General features: G+C 38.1%; 1 protein-coding gene across 1 annotated transcript in view; it reads right to left on the reverse strand.

Moving 5' to 3' along the window:
- The window catches only part of LOC149247373 (uncharacterized), a 103,407-nt gene extending 84,386 nt beyond the window's left edge, over positions 1–19,021 (reverse strand). Inside the window, exon 1 of the mRNA XM_089444053.1 lies at positions 18,314–19,021. Within this exon, the coding sequence (XP_089300179.1) occupies positions 18,314–19,021 (708 nt within the window). The remainder of the gene's footprint in view (positions 1–18,313) is intronic.
- Between the last annotated feature and the right edge of the window lie 3,856 nt (positions 19,022–22,877).

The raw sequence follows: 22,877 nt of genomic DNA on the forward strand, positions 1-22,877 counted from the left end.
GTGGTTCAAGTAAGCTTGACTTTGTCAAGTTACCGACAATTTTCAGGCTCTAGGTTCAATGTGAGAACCCATGGGTTTTCCCATGGTATTCATCTCTAATGTAGCCTATTTAAAGGCAGAAAAACTCCTGGACAATTTGTCCTAGTGACCAATTGGATCCTAGCAATGATGTCTTTAGACACCACCACTTCTCTTGGTGTTTTTCGATCCTAAAAACTAGTATAAGAGCTTAGTGAATATCAAGGCCCGGTGAATATAAAAGCTAGAGTTGAGCATGAATTGCCTAGTAGAATATGTGTGTAGAAGGTTGATCTTAAGTCAAAGTTGAAATTTGGAGAAAAATGTGAAAAGGTAAAATCCAAGATCCATAGAACAGAAAATAGTGGTTTGGAAGGCTGCACTAAGGAGAACATCAGAAAAAGGAAGGGTTTTGAAGAAGGAACTAGAGTTGGAATTCCAACTAGACGGAATAGCCTCTGTACCACTAGAATGAGGCATGTGATTTGTAGAGGCAAGAAAATGATCATGGATGTACACGTGTGGCTGACACTAAGGGAGGTAAATGTTCAACAACAAGAAGAAAAGACAGGAAGATGATGCATAATGATAATGAGGATCTAGTTGAGTAGCATGGGTTAGAGATATAAGGAGAGAGAGGTCAAGTAGAGAGAAAGGCCAAGTTAAGACATGGATCAACAAAGCTAGAAATGTAGCAAGAGAGTGGTTGTATGGACAAGAAAGCAGAGATGGGGTCAACGGTTTGAAATTTAGTGAGGGACCCATTGTGTGATAAGAGTTGTAGTGGTGTGATAAAACAAGTGGCAGTTGAACATGCTTAGGGTTTTGGTCGAAGGAAGGCGTTTTTGTCCATGAAGTTGTAAACCTGTTGTTTTGTTGAGGTATACATGTTGTGCAAGAGCACAAACTGTTGTAAGGCCTTAAGACTTTGATCGGTGATACATGTAGTGTAGTCACACATGGAGTCATGAAGTTATTAAATGAACCACTTGGATTTTTTTTTGGCGGGGGGGGGGAGGAAGTGAGATGTTAGGTGAGATGGTTGATGAATGATTGGGACTAGGTTAATCTTCTCAAGTCAAGTTTTTTTTTTTTTTGGGGGGGGGGGATTATTAGGGTGGTTTGCATGAACTTGACTTGGTCAAGTTACCAGTGGTTTTTGGGCTCCATTATTGTGAGAACCCATGATTTTTCTCATGGTATTCATGTGGAATATAGCCTATTTAAAGGCAGAAAGGCTCCAAGAAAATTAGTCCTCGGACCAGTGGCATCTGGGAAATGATGTCTTTAGGCACCATCACTTCTCTTGGTGTTTCGTGATACTAACAAATGAACTTGTTTCTCTGGTTGTTGACAACATCAAAACTATGTTCATTCTGGATGATAATGTGAGGAGCCATAAACATAACTGACATAGGTTGGTACTCTCCATGAGTAGAGTCCTGGAAAATAGATTGTATGCGCAAATTATAATCAAAACTTGAGTATGCAATGCTCAACGAGTTAATGGTGTGATTAATAGACTAAATGCAAGGTATTATGATTGTATATTGAGATTGCATATAAATATTTATATGGGTACATGTCTCTATGTCCCTAGTCTTCAGAGACATGCTACCATGTCCCCGAATCTTTTAGCCAAATAAAACGACAACACAAAAAAACACTCGATCCAAAATAGATTATAACAAGGCCGCATAGCTAGCATTCCTTGCCACTTAGTTTAATTATTGAACTTTGAAAGGTATGAACACTTACATTTGAACAAGGGTTACAGAGTAGCTACTCTTGCTTAGTTTAAATATAGTTAAATTAGAGTGGAAAATAATAAAGACATATAGTTTTGTGGCTTAGTTTATATATATAAATTGGTTTATATGTTAACCTTGTAAATGGTTGTTTAATTTTTTTTCAAAGCAAGATTAATTCCCTGTGGCTAAATAAGATGGAAAGAGTTGCACATATTAATAATAAACACTTATATGTTCAAATGATAAGAAAAATAAGCACGTTGTGAAGGTATGAGGCCAAAGATAATTAAATCTTGGTTGAAATCTGTCGACAACAAAAATATGCAAGTCAATATGTCTCGGGGAATATACTACTAATAAAAAATATGCAAGTTGTTTATGCTATGGTTTCTTTACAAAGTAATAACTAGGCTATCACATGGCATAGAATAATTGCCTAATATTTTAAATTTATTTATTTTCTTATTTTCTTTTTTTATTTTTTTTTTTTTATTTTTTTTTTTTTTATCAGGTCACTCACAAATATATATAATCAGGTGGATGTGTTGTAAAAGTTCATAAAGGGTTGTAAAACTTGTCTTAACAGTTGATTGTGGTGGTGTAGGCTTGACTTTGAACTTATTGTAGAATGGACTTGAATTTGTATTCAAGTATTAAATTATTTTTGTTTGATTTTTTAGGCAATTGGTGGTAATGGTCAAAGACCACCTGAGAATATATATATATCATTTGTTGCCTTTAGGCAAAAGTGGAAAAGGATTGCTATGAGCCCTAACTAGTTTGGTGGTAAACAATAGTGAATAATGAATAATGAATATAAGAATGATTTAAAAAATCATAGTATCCTAGGATAATTTATTCTAGAAGATAATATTGGTTAGAATAGTTTTTGTTTTTGTTTTCATTTTCTTGATTTAAGATATAATATTATATTATTATATAAACTTAAATTGGCACAAATCCTATTTTTCATAACTTAATCTTCTCTTATTAGTATAAAATATAAATTAACCCAATTTTTTAACTCAAAATATTATTCCTTACATATTTCATAATAATCTTATTGATTATTTCAATTGAAATAAATTTGAAAGTGAACCAGTTCACATTCCATGTGAACTTATAACCATTTTTATTATATTTATCTTTATTTTATATATATATATATATATATGGGAGATTTTGTTTTCAACATAAAATATAATGACTCATTAAATGCTTCTCCCACCAAAATAAATTGCAAAATTATAAGATGATTAAGCGGATGACAATGGTTCGTGAATTATGCCACGTTGATGTGTCTGTTATTGGTGTTGTTATTAATTTTTAATAATATATAAATTATAAAAAAAATTGAAATGATTGGCAGGACCATCCATTTTCTATAAGGCAAAGTTACACACACAGTTTTACTAGGTGCCTCAACTTGCCCCGAGGAGCAACCGAGTCTGTTGACCACTGGTCAGCATTATATGCCATCCAAAAACAAAATTGCTTTAGTCTTTCTAACAAGGCTAGGTAAGTCTCAGGCTCATATCCAAATACTATATAACATCTGACATAAACAACAGGAAATTTAAATGTTATCCGCATAAACAAAAACTAAGCATAGAGGAACTAATCCTTCTTGACATTCTACTCCTCAGAGTCTGAGGCAACAGGGGCGGGATCTTCAGCAGTTGCCTCTGGCATTCCATACAGCTCTACAATGCAAGGGATGTGACGATCGATACGATCCATCTTAATATCCTATTTGTGCAACTGAAATAGGATTTTCTCCATGTCTTTTTTGTAATTGGGCAGGCCCTGCAGTGTGACTACCATCCCCACAGAAATTTGTTCCATTGCTTTACCAAGCAAACTTTTCATCAAGAAGTACAGGTACAAGGTGTGTTTGAACTGCGTAATTCTACCTCGTGTATTCCCTGGGTCAGGAACCATCGTCCTCCAGACTTCTATCTCGTCGTCTGGTTCCCTTTCCTGTTTTATCTCAGCTTCCCAGTCATCGATCAACTTTTAGATACCTTCGTCAGTTTTGTCCCTGTATGTCACAACTGCCTCTGCCATGAGGTGTTCAGCAGGCTTGCGGCCCTTGCGGCCTTCCATCAATTGGGTCTCTTGGCTTCCCGGGGGGCGGGCCCTTACTTCCACAACCACATCCTCGTTTTGTTGGAGCCATGCCCTGTTCCTTGATGCCCTGTAGACATTCAAACACCATTAGATTCCTCATGCCATTCACATCAACCCTTCGTGACTAGTCATGTCGTGCTTCTCTGCCCTGCTTGGCTTGTGGCGAGTTAAGGTATCCCTGTGACCATAAGTGGCTAGGGGAATTGGGTTCCCAGCTCAGGTCCCTAGTCTATTCACCGTGTCGCTCACCCTTACCATGGTGTCGTTGCTGGTCACCCCCCTACAATTGGAGCCAGTCTTTTAAGCCCGTTTGGAACCGAACTTTGCAATTGTTGTCATACCTGCATGCCCTCCCTTAGCTAGCAGTGCCTGCCAAGGGTGCGCTTGCCCCTCTGCCACTTATGCCACCCGGGGTACCTAGCTACGCTCTTTCTGCCATGCATAGGAAAATGTCAGGGCTGTAACAGCCCCGAAATAAAAACATGTAATTAATTAGATTAATCATGCGATTTATAATCAACACGCAATTTATCAACTAATTAATCGGCGTGCAATTTATCAACTAATTAACATCAAATTTAAAAAATATGAGTTGAGACAACTTACTTGTGGCGATGATGTTTCTCACTTGTGATTTCAAGGTTGAATGCTAGTTGAATTCTGCTAACTGCAACAAAGTCTTGGGGACAACTCTCCACCCAACTGTAGGCTCAATTGCACAACATCTTGCTACAACTAGCCACCCCCGAGCCCTCAATCAACGTACTACTGCCAGGGATCCTTTGTCTCACAACACTATTCTCCCAAGAGAATGGATGGTGGAATCATGGAATGATGGAATGCCTCTCATCTTCCTCACCAACTATTAAATAGAGCAAACATTGGAAGGGGAACCACATACACACACTCCATGTGTCAACATGCAACTTTATTGCTTTATTGTTTTATTTATTTTGTTTTTACTTTTTGGTAGCTTTACTTATTTTTACTGCTTTCTTGTTTTATTTCTTTTGTTTTTACTTTTTTATAGCTTTACTGATTTTTTACTATTTTTCTGTTTATTTTTATTTATATTTATTTAGAGCTTTAGTATTTATTATTTTATTATTATTTATTATTTATTATTAAGGGACATTACATACTCCCCCACTTTAAGGAACTTCGTCCCAAAGTTAAGTTGAATTATTTAACATTTTATTTTGTTATTTATTACTTCATGTTCGCCGACACCCTCTGTTGAACTAGTATAACCAGCAGGCATCGAAAGTTTCACAACACCCAGGAAATCCCAAGGAATCTCTGTCCTTTTTCCCACTTTTGGAACCAGGCATAAGCCTCCTCGGTCTGTATCCTAGTCCAAGGCTGGCCCCAAGGCTCGCGCCTGACTCAGACCTCATCTGCCCCAAGGCAGGCATCCGGTATGGTACTCAATGACTTTGGGCATCTCGCAAGGCTGGCCCACTCCCTCCACAACTACTAAGGCGCACAGCCCCAGGCATCGAAGTCCTTACACCCCCACCAGACTTTGGCATCCCAATCCAATAACAGGCACCTAACCTAGAACATCAGGCACTTGGCCTCCTCAAGATGGTCCCATAGCCCTTCAAGAGCTGTCCATCAAGAGCAACACAAGACAAAGGAACCACTAGCATATGTAGTGTTGATTGAGTATGTCCCCAGCCCATATGGTGTTACATATTCTCCCTCACAGGTATGGGCTCCTACAAGATCATCAAATAAACTGGCCCTTTCGGCCCATTTGTGGATTTCTTGTCCATCACCACATCTCAACATACATCCAATGCATTAGCAATAACCATAGTATCATAAAAATAATCCATATGCCAAATCTTACATGTTATCCAAATAACATATCATCATTGTTATCACAACATTCTAAATAGTAAAGAACTACATTCTCTTGCATGTCGTAAAATTTGCATGCAATTACCACATGCTTCACATCATAAAACACCCTCATAAGTTATAACATTAACATATTTGCATTAAAGATATATCATGACATCACATAATATAACCTCATATCATAACATCATTATCCCTATGCATATCATATTCATCATGAGCATTCAACATCATTATCATACCAAATAAATAAATAAGCACCACATATACGTCATTAACCTCTCATGAGAACTATATCCATTTACCACATACCATCATATCATGAAACATCAATAATATGAAAATCATCAAATACTTTATCAAATGTAGAACAACAATACACTATAAGCATTCTTATCATGAATTAATTTCATTTACATATATGAACAATGAATGCTAACTATCAATTAACATTATCTAACTTCCCTCTAGGATCTATGTTATCTCATGAGTACTATTAGTGTCATGATATCATTCATTGTTATACCATATCTTTTACAAAATGAATACCCGCCAAATCTAAGGTTTTGAGCTTGATTTGGGTCATAGAAAATACTAATCTTCATAATTACTATTATGTCATGTTTTCATTGAGATACCAATTACTTTTCAATAATCATTCCATATTCCTTCAAATAGGAAACTAACGATTACATAGTAGATATAGTCATTTAAGCACATCGTTAAAATTCAAATGATCCTCATCACTTGAGCCTTAATTTCTAGTCATGTATTCTTCCTTCTCCAAGGGAATTTAGTGAAATTCACCATTAAGGTATTAATGGTCATACAATCATTCCTTAAATTGTTAATATCAAATTTTATATCCTTTGGTTTAACATCAATTTACACCCTTAGATTACTCATTCCAAGTATGTTGTACACTATGTCCTCAAGTGAGATTGACTCAAATGACGATACACATTGCCAATAGTCATCATGAATTCATCATATATATAATAAATTCTTCACATTAATATTGTGCCAACCTAATCATACCTAAACAAAATTAAAGTTATCATACCATATATGTATTGTAAGGAAAATTAAATTGTTAGACTAAGCAAAAAAAAATATAAATTTCAGTCTCTTAATCTATCTTAAACTAACCTAATATACATATATTAATATTAATAATATATTATAATAACCACTTATATTATAATTAAATAACAAATACATTTAATTTCAAATTATATTTAAATTTTCTTCATTTATTATATTATCTAATTATTATACTTAATAACTATTTTTATCAATATACTAAATTAGTATCTACTATATTTACTACTTCAAAAAGAAATCATCTTTATTAATTACTTAAATATCTAATAGACTATAATATTTACACATTCTTCTCCATCAGCTACCCCTCATCCCTTTACCATTTAAAAAAAAAAAAAAACAAAACAAAAAACCAAATCTACTTAAAACATGGTTAAGGTATATTTTAGACTATTATTTACACCTATGAATCAGCACCCACCAAAAAATAATTTAAATTTGTCAACTACTTAGATGACCTCAATTATCCATGGGATTATATGAATAAATTTTAATTTCACTTTGTACGACGGTTTTTTTTTTTTCAATCTCTCCAAAATAATGTTTGTAAGTAGTAAAAGCTACAGTGACTACAACTCAAAAATTACTATCACACTCGGTGATTCAACCTTTTTAATATATAACTTAAATTGCAATAAATAATTATAATTAATAATAAAATATATAATAAAATATTTCCATTCTATTATGATTTCAAGTTGTTTTGGAAAACCATTGTAATTTTAACTAATTTTCTATATATATAATTTTATTGGTTTTTTTTATTTTTATTTTTATTTTATTTTTTTTATTTTTCTTCTAACAACCATGATTATCTTAATGTATCGGCCAGAAAACTATATTATTCAATGTATTTATCACATTTCAATCAAAATAAATAATTAAATATTTTTTTCAAACTTTTACCTAGAGGCCACTTAGAGTTGAAACTCAGTTCTGATACCATATGTAACAGACCCGAAATAAAAACATGTAATTAATTAGATTAATCATGTGATTTATAATCAACACACAATTTATCAACTAATTAATCAACACGCAATTTATCAACTAATTAACATCAAATTTAAAAAATATGAGTTGAGACAACTTACCTGTGGCGATGATGTTTCTCACTTGTGATTTCAGGGTTGAATGCTAATTGAATTCTGCTAACTGCAACAAAGTCTTGGGGACGACTCTCCACCCAACCGTAGGCTCAATTGCACAAAATCTTGCTACAACTGGCCACCCCCGAGCCCTCAATCAACATACCACTGCCAGGGATCCTTTGTCTCACAACACTATTCTCCCAAGAGAATGGATGATGGAATCATGGAATGATGGAATGTCTCACCATCTATTAAATAGAGCAAACATTGGAAGGGGAACCACATGCACACACTCCATGTGTCAACATGCAACTTTACTGCTTTCTTGTTTTATTTCTTTTGTTTTTACTTTTTGATAGCTTTACTATTCTTGTTATGAAACCAGCTCAAGAAAAAGATAGAAAAGATAGATCAACGCCTTAAAATTCAGCCTCTTCGAGGGGGCAACCTCCTTTACATTACATAAATGAATAATTCTTGGATGATACAAATGACAAAACCTCATTTCTATATATAGGAGTCTAAAGAGTCACAATATAACCCAGCCGAGCTAACAATAATAATATAAAGCCACAAAAATAATAATAGAGGGATTCTATGGGGCACAGTAATAACAATATGGGGATAATAGGGGCACAACAATATTAATAAGGGGTACAATTACAATAGTAATGGGGTAATCACTAGTATTATAGGGACCCAACATGCCCCTCCTTCAAAAAGTGTTGTCCTCAACGCTTGAGTAGTTATGGATACTTTTGTATAAAATTCTCATCCTGCCATGTGGAATCTTCAACGGATAAGTTCTTCCACTTGATAAGATACTCCGAAATTGATCGATTTCGTAGCTGTCGAGTTCTTTTTTTTGTGACTGCTTCCGGTTCCAATATAATTTTTCCTTCCTCGTCAAGTTCTGGCAATATTGTTTTAACTGGGAGCTTGTCGCCTATAACCCTCTTTAAACATGAAACATGGAAAACTGGGTGCAATCCAGAAGTTGCAGGAAGCTCCAATTTGTATGCCATAGTACCAATATTTTGCAACACCTTGTATGGACCATAGTACTTTGGTTTAATTTATTATCCTTCTTAGCTTGCTTGAGGGACATTTGCTTATATGGTTGTAGCCGTAGGAATACCCAATCACCTACATCAAAACTTCTTTCACTGCGATGTTGATCTGCCTATTGTTTCATTCTATTCTGTGCCAACACGAGGTTATCCTTTAAGAGTTGGAGGACTTGTTGTTGATGTTCGATGTGATGTTCCACTGCCTGAACCTTAGAATTTTCTCTTAAATATGATGTGATGGATGGTGGCTGATACCCATAAAGTGCCATAAATGGGGTCATTTTTGTTGTTGTATGGAAGGAAGTGTTATACCACCATTCAGCAAAAGGCAACCATTTGACCCATTGTATCTGTTTATCAGATACAAAGCAACGAAGATATCCTTCCAAACATTTGTTTACTATCTCAGTTTGCCCATCAGATTGAGGATGATAAGATGAGCTATGAGCTAACTGAGTACCAAGACAACAAAATAATTCTGTCCAAAAATTTCCAGTGAAAATGGGATCTCTGTCACTTACAATAATCTTTGGGTTTCCATGTAGCTTTTGAATTGTTTCCATAAATGCAGTAGAAACTGTACTGGCTTTAAATGGATGTGATAATGCACAAAGGTGTGCATACTTGGTAAGTCTGTCAACTACCACCATGATGACACTCTTTCCCTCAGACTTGGGTAAACCTGTGATAAAATCCATTGAAACCTCCTCTCAACGCTGGCTTGGAATGGATAAAGGTTGTAATAGACCCGGTGTCTTAACTGTTTCAACTTTATTTTGTTGGCAAACCAAACATTCCACCACAAACTTTTGAATATCTGATTTAAGGCCATCCCAAAAAAATTCCTTCTTAACCCTGTGGTAAGTTTTTAAAAATCTTGAGTGCCCTCCTAAGGGAGAAGTGTGCAATTCCATAAGAATATTTTGTTTTAGCTGGGAATTCTTACAAAGGTATAAGCGATCTTTGTACCATAACGAATCATTTTGCCAGCTAAATGTATCAGACGTACTGGAATCTTGTTGTAACTTTCGAATAAGTGCCCACACTTCTTCGTCATTCTTCCATTCCTCCCTTGCTTCGTTTATCCAATCTAGTTGGATAATAGAAATGGCGCACAACAATGCTTCCACATCCTCATCCTTTCTTGAGAGTGCATCTGCCACCACATTTTGCTTCCCTTTTTTGTAGATGATTTCAAAGTCATAACCCAACATCTTTGTGACCCACTTTTGTTGCTCTTCAGAGGATAATATTTGTTCTAAAAAGTATTTAAGGCTATCATGATCCATTTTTACCTTGAAGTGTCTTCCCATTAGGTAGGGTCGCCATTTCTTAAGTGCATGGAGTATTGCCAACATTTCCTTCTCATAAATAGCTTTGTGTAAAAACTTTCCCTTGATTGGACGACTTTCAAAAGCAATGGGTCTTTCATCTTGCATTAGAACAGCACCAATTCCATTTCCTGAAGCATCACATTCCACAATAAAGGTTTTTTTGAAGTCCGGTGTAGCTAAGACCGGTGCTTGGCACATTGCCTCTTTAAGATGTTCGAAGGCCTTTTTGCTTCTGGAGTCCATGAAAATGCATCTTTCTTCAATAATGTTGTTAGAGGTGCTGCTATTCTCCCATAATTCTTAACAAACTTGCGATAATACCCTGTCAACCCGAGAAATCCTCGCAGATGCTTTATGGATGTGGGGATTTTCCATTCCTTAATGGCTTTAATTTTTCTAGGGTCTACCTTAACCCCTTCATGAGATACAATATGACCCAGATATTCCACCTCTTGGACTCCAAAGAAACATTTGGATCTTTTTGCATATAATTGTTTTTCCTCCAATAGTTGTAGCACCCTGTCAACATGTTCAACATGATCCTTCCAAGACTTGCTGTAGATTAGTATATCATCAAAAAATACTAACACAAATTTTCTAAGGAATGGTTTGAAAATTGAATTCATCAAACCTTGAAATGTTGAAGGTGCATTGGTAAGGCCAAAAGGCATGACCAAAAATTCATAATGACCCTCATGAGTTCTAAATGTTGTTTTCGGAATGTCTTCAATCTTCATTCTGATTTGATGATATCCTAAACGAAGATCCAACTTGGTGAAGTAAATTGATCCATGCAATTCATCCAGTAATTCATCAATGACAGGAATGGGAAACTTATCTTTAATAGTGAGCTTGTTGAGCTCCCTATAATCCGGACACATGCACCATGATTCATCCTTCTTGTGCACCAATACTACTGGAGCAGAGAAAGAACTTTGACTCGGTTGAATTATACCAGCCTCTAGCATTTCTGCAACCATACGTTCAATTTCACTCTTTTGGGCATAGGGATATCTATACGGCCTGATGTTTGGAGGAACACTTCCTGGAATCAGATGAATAGCATGATCATGATCACGCATAGGTGGGAGACCTTTGGGAGTCTCAAATACCTTGGAATGATTGTCCAAGACTTTTTTGAGATCTAGAGAAATAGATGATTCCGATGTGGAAACATCTAGCGAACATAATTGTGCAATTACACCTCTTTGTTCCTTTTTTAGAAGCTTTGTCATACCATTAGAGTTGATTATCTTTCCTGGTTTCCCTGCAATACCCCTTAATTCAACTTCCTTTCCTTCCGTAGAAAATTTGATGAAAAGTTCTTGAAAATTAAAAGCTATTGTACCCAAGGATTGTAGCCATTGGACTCTTAGTACAACATCAACACCTCCCATTGGAATGGAAAGCATTGGGCTAGTCAATACATATTCTCCCATGGATAACTTGATATTATGGCACTTTCCAGAGCAATTTATTGCTCCTCCATTTACAACCATCACTTGACACTCTAGTGTTGGATATAAGAAGCAATTCAATTCTTTTTCTACCTTACAATGAATAAAATTGTGGGTACTTCCTGAATCAATCAACACTATTACCTTTTTCTTCTTGATTTGTCCTTCTATCTTGATGGTTTGAGGAGTGGTAATTCCCGCCAATGCATTACAAGATATGGTCGGACTCATTTCTTCTTTATCTAGGCTTTGTTCTTGGAGTATATCCTCTTCTTTTGACCCTTCTTGCTCCTTTTCTTCTTCCTCTTCACAATCTATGTAGAATAATTTCTTCTCAGCACACTTATGACCTTTAGTGTATTTGCTATCACAACTGTAACAAAGCCATTTTTCTCTTTTTTCTTCCAATTGTTGTGGTGTCAACCTTATAGGTTGTGGAAGACTAGGGGCAACAACACTTCCTTCTTTATAGTTGTGAGTGGTATGCTTCCTGGTTGCCATAATTTTTCTTTCCATTTTTCTTGCTAACCTGAATGCCTTCTCTAATGAATCAGGTTTCCAAAGGCGAACATCATGTTGGATATTATCCTTTAAAGACCCTATGAACACATCAATCCTATGCTCCTCTGGAATATTTTTTACCCTTATGTTCAATTTTTGGAACTCCTCAATGTGCTCCATTATTGAACCCTTTTGTTTGAGACTTATTAATTGGCTAAAGAAAGTGTTGCTTTTTGTATCCTCATAATGTGCTATCAATTCTTCCGTAAAAATTGCCCAAGTGATAAATTGTTTACGAGAGCAAAGCCATTGATACCATACAAACTGATTTGGTTCCAAATATAAAGTTGCAATACGTACCTTTTGTATGTTTTGCACATTATTGAGATCGAAAAATTGCTCCATCTGTAATATCCATGTTGCGGGATCCTTGCCATCAAACTTCCTCATATCGATTTTTGGAATATGGTGGGTCTTCGATCCAACATTAGAGTCTATGAAATCATGATTAACATTTCTTTTGTTCTCATCATGAGTTTCCTTTACTACCCTTTCACCATTAGTAAGCATTTCTTGTAGAAACTTTGTTAAATCTGTCTTCAAATCTTCCATGCCTGTCTTCAAATCTTCCATGTTTGTCTTCAAATCTATCTTCAAATCATCCATCTTAGCTTCCACGTCAATCATCTTAGCTTCTATGCCTTTCTTTAAACAGTCCATCTTAGCTTCTACACCTTTCTTTAAACCATCCATCTTAGCTTCTACATCTTTCTTTAAACCATCCATCTTAGATTCTGTTCCTTTTTGTGCAAGGGACAGTTGTTGCACTTGGTCTTGTAATTTTGATATATCATGTTGCATTTCTTCCTCTTCTTCATGAGTCATGCTAGAGCTTTCAGGTTCCTTACTAGGTGTTTGCATTTTCTTTCCTCGGGGCATCAGTTACCGATAATAATGCTCTACTATGCCCTTTGAATTCCTTCAAAATAAATTTCAAACCAATCTTAAGCAAAAATTTAAAAGAATCTACACACCTTTTTTCACTTTGTAGGAGCTCGATATTGCCTCTGATGTATCTCTGTACATTCAAATCATCCAGTTCTGAAATTGTGATCTACAGTAGCCCTCTTTGTCCTCTTTCCAATGCCACTAGTCTGATCCAAATTGGATTCTCCAAGGAAGAGTTATGTGAAATCTCCCACAGTGACATGATTATAGACTAGTTCAGTAGAGCGAACTTGTACGATGTGCCACGAGTCACTGTTTCAGCCTTTGGCTCTACAAAATATATACAAGAAGCTACAGTCCGTCCTCTTTCTATACCTTCTTATGAAATTTCAAACCGATGCTCAGAGAGAAAGTTATGACGATTTTCCCCAGGTCACCTGTTTGGAATGTAATTTAGGAGTCTGCAAAAAGACCAACTTCCTCAGATCATATCTCCGCAAATATAGCGCAAAAAGCTCTGAAATTCGAACCTGAGCTTCAACGCGATGTCTTCTCAAATGGGTTTTTTTTTTAGCTTCTAAAACATCACAGAAAAAAAGTTATAGCGAAAATTCCACGATGACCTGTTTGGAGCAGCGAAACCCTAGAATCCAAAGCTCTGATACCAAATGTTATGAAACCAATTCAAGAAAAAGATAGAAAAGATAGATCAACACCTTAAAATTCAGCCTCTTCGAGGAGGCAACCTCCTTTACATTACATAAATGAATAATTCTTGGATGATACAAATGACAAAACCTCCTTTCTATATATAGGAGTCTAAGGAGTCACAATATAACCCAGCCGACCTAACAATAATAATATAAAGCCACAAAAATAATAATAGAGGGATTCTATGGGGCACAGTAATAACAATATGGGGATAATAGGGGCACAACAATATTAATAAGGGGTACAATTACAATAGTAATGGGGTAATCACTAGTATTATAGGGACCCAACAAATCTTTTACTATTTTTCTGTTTATTTTTATTTATATTTATTTAGAGCTTTAGTATTTATTATTTTATTATTACTTATTATTTATTTACTATTACTATTTTTTATTTATTGTTTATTATTTTTTATGTATTATTTATTATTTATTATTAAGAGACATTACAAGGGTTTTCGCAGCGAATTGCTCGCGTTGCTAGTGTCCCGTCCCCCTGCCCACGACTCTTGCTTACCTCTCTCGGCATCACTCGACCCCCCCAACATGACGTGCCCGTTATCCCAAATACCCTAGGTCTGAGCAAACAGGTAGGGGCATGTATGTTGGCTCAACCCCTTATTGTCCATGTCATTGCCTAAACTTTGGCTGAAAAGCAAAATGAATGACACGTAGAGCTAGGCCATGGCCCTCCCTTTCCTCCCCTAGTTTCTCCCTGACTGTGCTAAGCCCCATTGGGACGGCCCCTTGCCTCTCCCTTCCCCCCAGCGGAACCCCCACCAATGCATGTAATCGTTGTAGGAACCCGACCAGAGCATAGAAATTAAACAGGGGTGAGACCAGACTACATACCAGAAAGTCGTCGCTAGCCCACAGACGAAGTTCCTCCTCTCTTCCGCTTTGAACTTCCTTCCTTTTCCACTATTAAATTCACTTGCCCGGCACGTTGAATACCATTCCTGTCTCCGCCACCCTTCCTTATTCCTCCCTCTGCCACCTTGCCAGCCCACATCCCATGCATTCATGGCTAAGGACACCACACCCCCTGCCTTAAGCATGTGGGGGGCGGTTGTAATAAAAGCCCTGGTACTAACCATGTCAACTCGAGGCCTGTCGCCTCTGACACCCTCTCTCATCCTGGCTCTGCCTGAGATCTTGTTCCAATATTGCCTCCAGGGTTTCAAAGGTTGTGTCCCTTGGTCGAACTGGCCATTGTTTTTCCATCTGATCCTGCTGATGGTTACACCCCCAATTAGCTAGGAAATCGGCCCCCTTATTTCCATCTCTCCGGACATGTTTCACCTGAATGTAGTCGAATTTGGGGATGATTTCTCCTATCTCCTGGATCAGTCTTGCAGTTCTCCAACTCTGGCTAAGTTTGTCCCACTTAGTGCCATTGTTTAATTTTTCTATTGTGTTGATTACCAAGCTTGAATCCCCTTCCACTTCCAGGTTTCTGTATCCCAATCTGATAGCTATTAAGAGGCCCTATCTAACTGCAGCAAACGTCACCTCATTGTTACAGGTAATCCCACAACTTTCTACATATATGAGACGGGTGTTTCCCTAGGAGTCTCTAAAGAGGTCCCCTAGGCCTGTCTCTCCCGGGTTGCCTTTGGAGGATGCATCAAAGTTGAGTTTTATGAACCCTTCTTTCGGAGGGGTGAAATGGGACCTCGAGCTCATGGCCACATTGCTTATCTTCCATGCTTTGTTGTCAATCATCCTCGATGCTAGGTTTAGCTTTTGTAATATTCGACCTTCTTGGGGTGACATTTTCCAGTCCTCTTCGTGCCATGGTTCTTTCAAGATTATTTCCCTTATGTTTTGGAAAACACCCTCCCATACTTTTTCTTGCAAGGTTATTTTGTGCTTGAAAATTCTATGATTTCTCTCCTTCCATATGGCCCATAGGATGAATCCAAGGCCTAGGTTCCAAGCCCTATTTACTACTGGACTGGAATAGATGTGGGTTCGCCATAATAGGATTGTTCCTTTGATACTATTTTGGTCTCTATCCATCCTTTCAAAAACTCCTTGCATTTGTCTCAATTTTTGTTCCGCAAATGGACAATTGTTGAGGAGATGTTCCATGTCTTCCCCGTTTTGGTGGCATAGCCCACAGAAGGAGGGCCCCTAGAAGCCTCTTTTCTGTAACTGATCCCAGGTCAAGATTCGTCCTTTTCTGACCATCCAGAGGAAGTGGGTTACCTTTGGCCACCACCCCCCATTCCAGACCTTTTTCCATATGATATCTTGTCCTTCCTCTTCTTGTCGGGCTTGGATATCATAGGCTTCGCTTATGGTGAAGGTTCCCTTGGTAGTGTGGCCCCATCTCAAAATGTCCGAGTCTTGATGAATCATTATCTACCTTGTCCTTAGTTCTTTGTCTAAGTTGCCCCATTGATCTGTGTCTGCCGCCTGTTCCCAGTCTTCTCTAGTCTTCCATCTTCGCCAACTTTCCTCCCCCTACTCCTCTTCCAGTATTGTTTCACTACCTGTGTATTGTTGTCCCGAGTTTGCTGATATATTTCCTTGATTTCTTGTTTTTTCCACCATTTTCCCTCTTTGCTGCCAAGCTTCCGTCCAAAATCGGGATGTTTTTCCATTGCGGACCTCCTAGAAGGCATGCTGGTGGATAAGGTATCTATTGTTGGCCACTAGGTTCCAAATTGCAGAGCCCTTGGGAGGGTCTTGATATCTGAGGATGGCCTTAGGTCTCGCGGGCATATTATACTTACGAGTTTATATTCGTTTCCATAGATCGGTTCCCCCATTCATCCATCGCCACCATAATTTGGAGCCCATGGTTTGGTTCAGGAGGTATGGGTCTCTATGTCCTAGTCCTCTGTCCTCTTTTTTCTTGACAATGCCCTGCCACGACACCAATTCCCATTTCCTAATCTGCTGAGCACCTCCCCATAGGAATTTCTTGAAAATGTTTACCATCTTGGTGCATGCTCCTTTTGGGGCCGCTATTCCAAAAAATTGGTATATGGGGATCGACTGAAGAACTGCTTTGAGAAGAACTGTTCTACTTGCAATATTTAGGGATCGAAAGGTCCAACACTTGAGTTTATCCTATAATTTTTGGAGAATGTTTTGCTAGCAGTTATTTCTTAGAGGGTTATCTGAGAGAGGCATACCCAGGTATTTAGAAGGCAGGTTGCCAGAGCTAAACCCAAGGATTCTAGCAACATTTCCTTGGGTGTTGAAAAAGAAAATGCAGGATTTGTCACTATTGATCTTGATTCCCGAGGCTTCCATGAAGTTGTTGAGGATATCTCTTATGCTACAGGATTCCCTCAAGGTGGCTTGGCAGAAGAGCATAATGTCGTCCACAAACTGCTGGTGGGTGATAGGCATGTCATTTCCCCAAATTCTTAGCCCTTGGAGTTGGGAGGTGTGTACCTATTGCTTTATATACCGGCTTAGCCCGTCCGCTGCTAGGATGAACAAGAAGGGTGAAATCGGCATCGGGGCTTCACTCAATGAACCTCTAACATATCATGTGCATTCATGGCATACTAAACAATACCCCTAATTTGACTAGATATTGGAGAATACCTATAAAAATCACATTATTTAACCCCCTACCAATACAAATCCAATACACCTTCCCAATTTAAAAAACCCCTACTTTCACTAGATATTGTACATATCCATTTTTTCATTAACATTTTTATACCCCTTTATATTTTGTCATTAACTTTGAGCTCCATTTTTTATACCTACTAATATAAAAACCCTTTACCCCCTATATATTCCCCAATATATTATGTCATTTTCCCCTCAATATATATCCCCCAATATGAATGTACGTGGTATGGTATTTCTCCCCCAGTGGAGCCCCTGTGGAAATCGAGTCCCCCTGTCTCAAACCTCGAGATGGGTAAAAGGTCGTAGTGTGGGTTCCATTAAGAAGAATGGAGAAGACTGGAGAGGATATCATAGCTAAGATCCAGTTGATCCATCTTTGGGCAAAGCCATAGGCTTTGAGAATGCTCGTGAGGTAGCCCCAGCTAAGTCTGTCATAAGCTTTGGAAAGATCCAGTTTTATCATCATGCTTGAGAGCTTCTGGGATTTGAGGGAATGGACTACCTCCTGGGATGAGATAAAGCCATCGAGGATTTGACGACCTTCTACAAAGCTTGTTTGTTCAGGGGAAATGAGACTGGGGAGAAGGGGTTTCAGGCATTTGACAATTAGGGTGGCGATAATCTTGTAAATGACATTACACAGTGCAATTGGCCGGAATCCTTGAGGATCCTCATATTTAGATGCTTTAGGAATTAAAGCAATAAAAGTAGAGTTAAGGCTAGGACATACCTTTTGATTACATCTTGATTCCTCCACTACCTCCAGGATGTCCTGTCCCATGAATGGCCAGGTAGCTTGGTAGAATTCCGCAGTGAATCCGTCTGGACCTGGGGCTTTATTCTTTGGCATTCCTTTCACTATTTCCTCTACTTCTTCTTTGGTTACAGCTCGCATCAGTGCCATATTTTGTTCATTCGTTATCATCTTGGGAATTTGCTGCGTGATTCTTTGGATGGCTTCCGATCTGTTGTCCACATTCTTCATAAGCAGGTCTTTGAAATGGTTGACCAGAATTCCTTCCATTTCTTCATGTTGTGTTTTACATTGTCCTTCTGCATCTTTGAGAGAGTAAATGTGGTTATGCTGTCGATGATGCACCATAGCTTTATGGAAGAATCTCGTGTTACGTTCTCCTTCCCTCAGCCACTGAACCCACGATTTTTGCTTCCACATGATTTCCTCCTGTTGTCTTCGTTCCTCTATCTGATTGATCAGTAACCCTTCTTCCCACACCAGGTCCTCTGATCTTCCATCTTTTATCATTTTTTGTTGGACGTCTGCCATATGCTTGCTGAGTTCAATTTGGTCTTTGAGGATGTGACCAAACTCCTCCTTATTCCACTTTCTGAGCCTCTTTTTTAGTTCTTTAAGCTTCAGCTGGAAGGTATGCATCCTATTCCAGCCCTGTTGGGTACTTTGTGTCCACCATTCCTCCATCTTTTTTAGGATATCTGGGTTCCTAAGCCAAAAGGATTCAAACCTAAATGGCCTATTCTTAGGTCGATCTTTTAGATCCACTTCTAGGCGGACCGGCCAATGGTCCGACCCCATACATGGAAGTATCACTGCTTCTATGAAGATATATTTACTCATCAGTTGTTCTGAGATTAGGAACCTGTCTAGGCGACATGCTATTTGGTGTACCCCTCCTATCCCGTTGATTGTGTCTATATCCACTAGGCGTAAATTAGTAATGGTTTCACTAAAGCCTGCCATATCTGAATCTGCTCTTCTCATTCCTCCCTCTTTTTTCCCTGGGGTGGTGATCATGTTAAAATTCCCCCTACTACCGATAGCTCATCTGGGTATAGATTCCTTAGGTCATTCAACTTTTGAAGGAAGGCTCCTCTTTCTCCTGGGAGATGCGGGCCATATACCCCTGATAGTAGAGCCCATTCACTGGAGCCTAGAGTCTGAAATTTGCCTGTGAGAATTCGTGGTATACTTACCCAATCTTCAAACAACACTTCTGTTAGATTCCATAGGATCGCCAATCCTCCTGCACTCCCATTTGCATCTTGGGCCATGACTTAGTATTCTAGCTTGAAGTTTTCCATTATATCTTTTAGCTTTTTTTCGCTAATTTTATTTTCCTGTACTATCATAATGCTGGGATTATCCTTTTTCAATCTCTCCTTATGGTACCTCTGTTTGCCTCTGTTTTTTAGGCCTCTAATGTTTCGGGTTGTAATAATCATTTTAATAGTTTTATCGGCTAATGAAAAACCTTCGACAATGGCACTACTCTCCCCAAGTTCACCAGTAATTCCCCAACCATTTGTATGGATTCATTCAACGATTTCCTTCCTCTTTTTTCCCCCCTTTTCCTTGTGTTCTCGTCTCTTGTCCTTGATTCACTTGGGCCCCTAGCTGTTCAGGTTGGCTTATGATCGTTGTGCCCTGCTTATCTCTATATCATTGAAAGGTCTCTTTTTAGAGTTGTTTCTGATCTTTCGAGATGAATCTTTCATCCAAATGTCTCCATTCCTGCAGTAGCCTTTTCATGACTTGTTCTTCTACACTTAGGTCATCCTTCTGGTTGTCTATCTCCATTAGGGTTTCCACCATTTGCATGTTATCCTCTGGTCCTTGCTCAACCTCAATCAACATTTCCTTCTTTTTCCCCCCTCTATTCCTTTGTCTTCCTGATTTTCTTTTGCCTGAGGCGTGTCCCCTGTCTCCGCCTCTAGATCTTCTTCCTGTAGGACTGAAAATTTGTTCTGCAGCCCTTGCTCCTTCTTTGCTTGGTGTGCTTCGTGGTTCTCGGCCTGTCTCAAGGTTCTTTTCTTCCTTTGCATCTCCTCCTACCCATCTCCTTCTGCTTTCGCCATCGGGTCTCCATCCTTTTCCCCCGCCAAGTGGTTGACTGTTTGGTTTAGGGGGCAAGCTCGGAACAGGTGGCCATATTCATGGCATCTGCGGCACCAGAATGGGATGTGCTCATAGTCAATCGGTTGTGGCCATACCTCATTGTGGTACTCCAGCTCTATGTAGTTTGGAAGTGGTTTTGTTATATTCTTGCAGACACAGAGTCTAGCATAGGAGGTGTATCGGCCTTTCCTTGTCGAGTCTGCTACCTGAACAAAAGTGCCAATCGAGTTTCCAATGCCTTCTAGTATCTCTGGGTCCCAAAATTCCATTGGTAGGCCAAAAATCCGAACCCATATTGGGGCAGCCAGGAGTTTCTCCTGGTCCGGGTTGTAGCATTCTTCCCAATGCTTGATGAAGAGGCCGACATTGTTGAAGAAGTATGGTCCATCTTCAAATGTCCTCTCTTTGTCTTCCAGGTTTGAGAAGATCACTGTGAAGAACCCTTTTGTTCCCAGCTTTAGATCTGTGTGCCATTTTGGTTGCCATTGGTGTTGGATCCATTTTATCAATTCTTTCTCGGTCGGCCATGCCCCTATAAATTTGCAGATGAGAGCATGGTCCTTCATGTACCTTCTATATTCTTCCAGCTTATTATTCGGGATGACGAATCTGGGTTTTTTTGCAGCTCTTGGCAGACATCTCCCTCCCAAACCTGCCTGCCATTTGGCACCCAAAACTGGGATCCCTTTACCTTTTCCCCCATTCCCACCCGCAGCATCGTATTGGCTTGATTCGCCTGCTGCAACATTCCTGTAGGAGGGGATCTCTCCCCCCCTGTCGTACCGATCATCCCTTTCTCAGCCATCGTCTCCGTCTGAGTGTAGCCTCCATTTGGTTTCTATTGTTGTAGGTTTGTCAGGGCAGGGTCAAGAATCCATGAAACCCTAACCTACCGCGTTCCTTATTCGCTTCGCCATCACGTATGAGGGAGTACTAATTTTAATATATATATTATAATTGTTTGCAACTCTTTTATCAATTTATTAATAGACTGACCAATTTAATGCAAACATGGTACCAACTTCTGAAACTTCTATAATTTGACAAAGATAATGTACATATTTGAGATCCTTTAACTAATAAAAAATGATGGTCATCAGCGTTGTGATTTAGTACACATTTTCTTTAATATATGACGACTAACCGCACTTACAATCACAGATTAGATCGTCCAGTTCAATATATAATTTTATTTCTCGGTTCTTCAAGTAAGTAAAAAAATATATAGATGACACTGCACGGCCTGCTTCGTTTCAATTCGCCTGCACCTGACAAGTAGAACTTGATGGTAAATCTAAGCCAAAAGTCTCGGTTTTGTGACATCAAGCGATATGCAAACTTTTCGTCATCTAGACATATTTTGGTTTTGAAAGCAATATTTAGCATTCACTGCCAACGAAATTAATTGCATCTGATTGTACAATCGATTTTGGAAAATTGTTAGAATAAACATAAATATATTTCATTCCATGTGATTATTAGCAGCTTCGTTTAGTGATCAATATGCTTATTAAACTGATGGTCGCATGGATGGGGCAGTTGATTCCTCTCTTGTTGAATGATCAATATGCTTGTTACTCGCTTCGTTTAGTGATCAATATGTTTATTAAACAGATGGTCACATGGATGGGGGAGTTGATTCCTTTCTTGTTGAATGATCAATATGCTTGTTACTCGCTAGACTATGCATTGTTTGGATATATTAAAATTGGCAGTGAGGGGTGCACGAAAGAGATCTCACGAGATCTCACGCTCAACAACCCCGTTCAAAATATTGTGTCAGTATTGTGTGACAGTGAAATCATCACAACGAAATTATATGACAGTGAAATCATCACAGTGTAGAAATTTTTAATATTTAGTCAAATAACTACTAATTCGCTAGTCAATGACTTACCCAATTAAATCTAATGACTTACCCAATACCATGCCATGCACAAATATAATAATAAATAATAAAGATATTTAAATTTTCATTTTTATTAAATATGTTTTAATTTTAAATCATTATTTTTTGATTAAAAAATCAACTCATTGGAAATAGTTTTACATTTTAAAACACAACAAAATAAAATACTCTCGTATTATTCTGCATTGAATTAGTTTTTCTCTATACCCTTAATGTTTCATTTAAATATGATGATGATGATGATGATGATGGTTAACGTCCACTTAGACCAAATTGGTCTATCGGACCTACAATTTTCTTAATTTTTACTTGTCTGGCTCCTCGTCTTTCTTGGCGAGATTGGTGTTGTAGCTTTCTTTCTTTTCTCTACGGTCTTCCAACTTCCTTTGTCTTGCATCTCCTTCATTTCTTCTGGTTCTTGGGACATTGGTGTCTTAGCTTCGCGATCTATTGTGTTCGTTCTTTTGAAAATAGTTGGAGAAAAAGTTTGGTTTAGGAGATCTGCTTTGCTGT

The sequence above is a fragment of the Pinus tabuliformis genome, chromosome 7 (genome assembly GCF_031772625.1).
Source record: "Pinus tabuliformis cultivar Carrire ecotype Pingquan chromosome 7, CPIR1, whole genome shotgun sequence".
In the NCBI taxonomy this organism is placed as follows: domain Eukaryota; kingdom Viridiplantae; phylum Streptophyta; class Pinopsida; order Pinales; family Pinaceae; genus Pinus; species Pinus tabuliformis.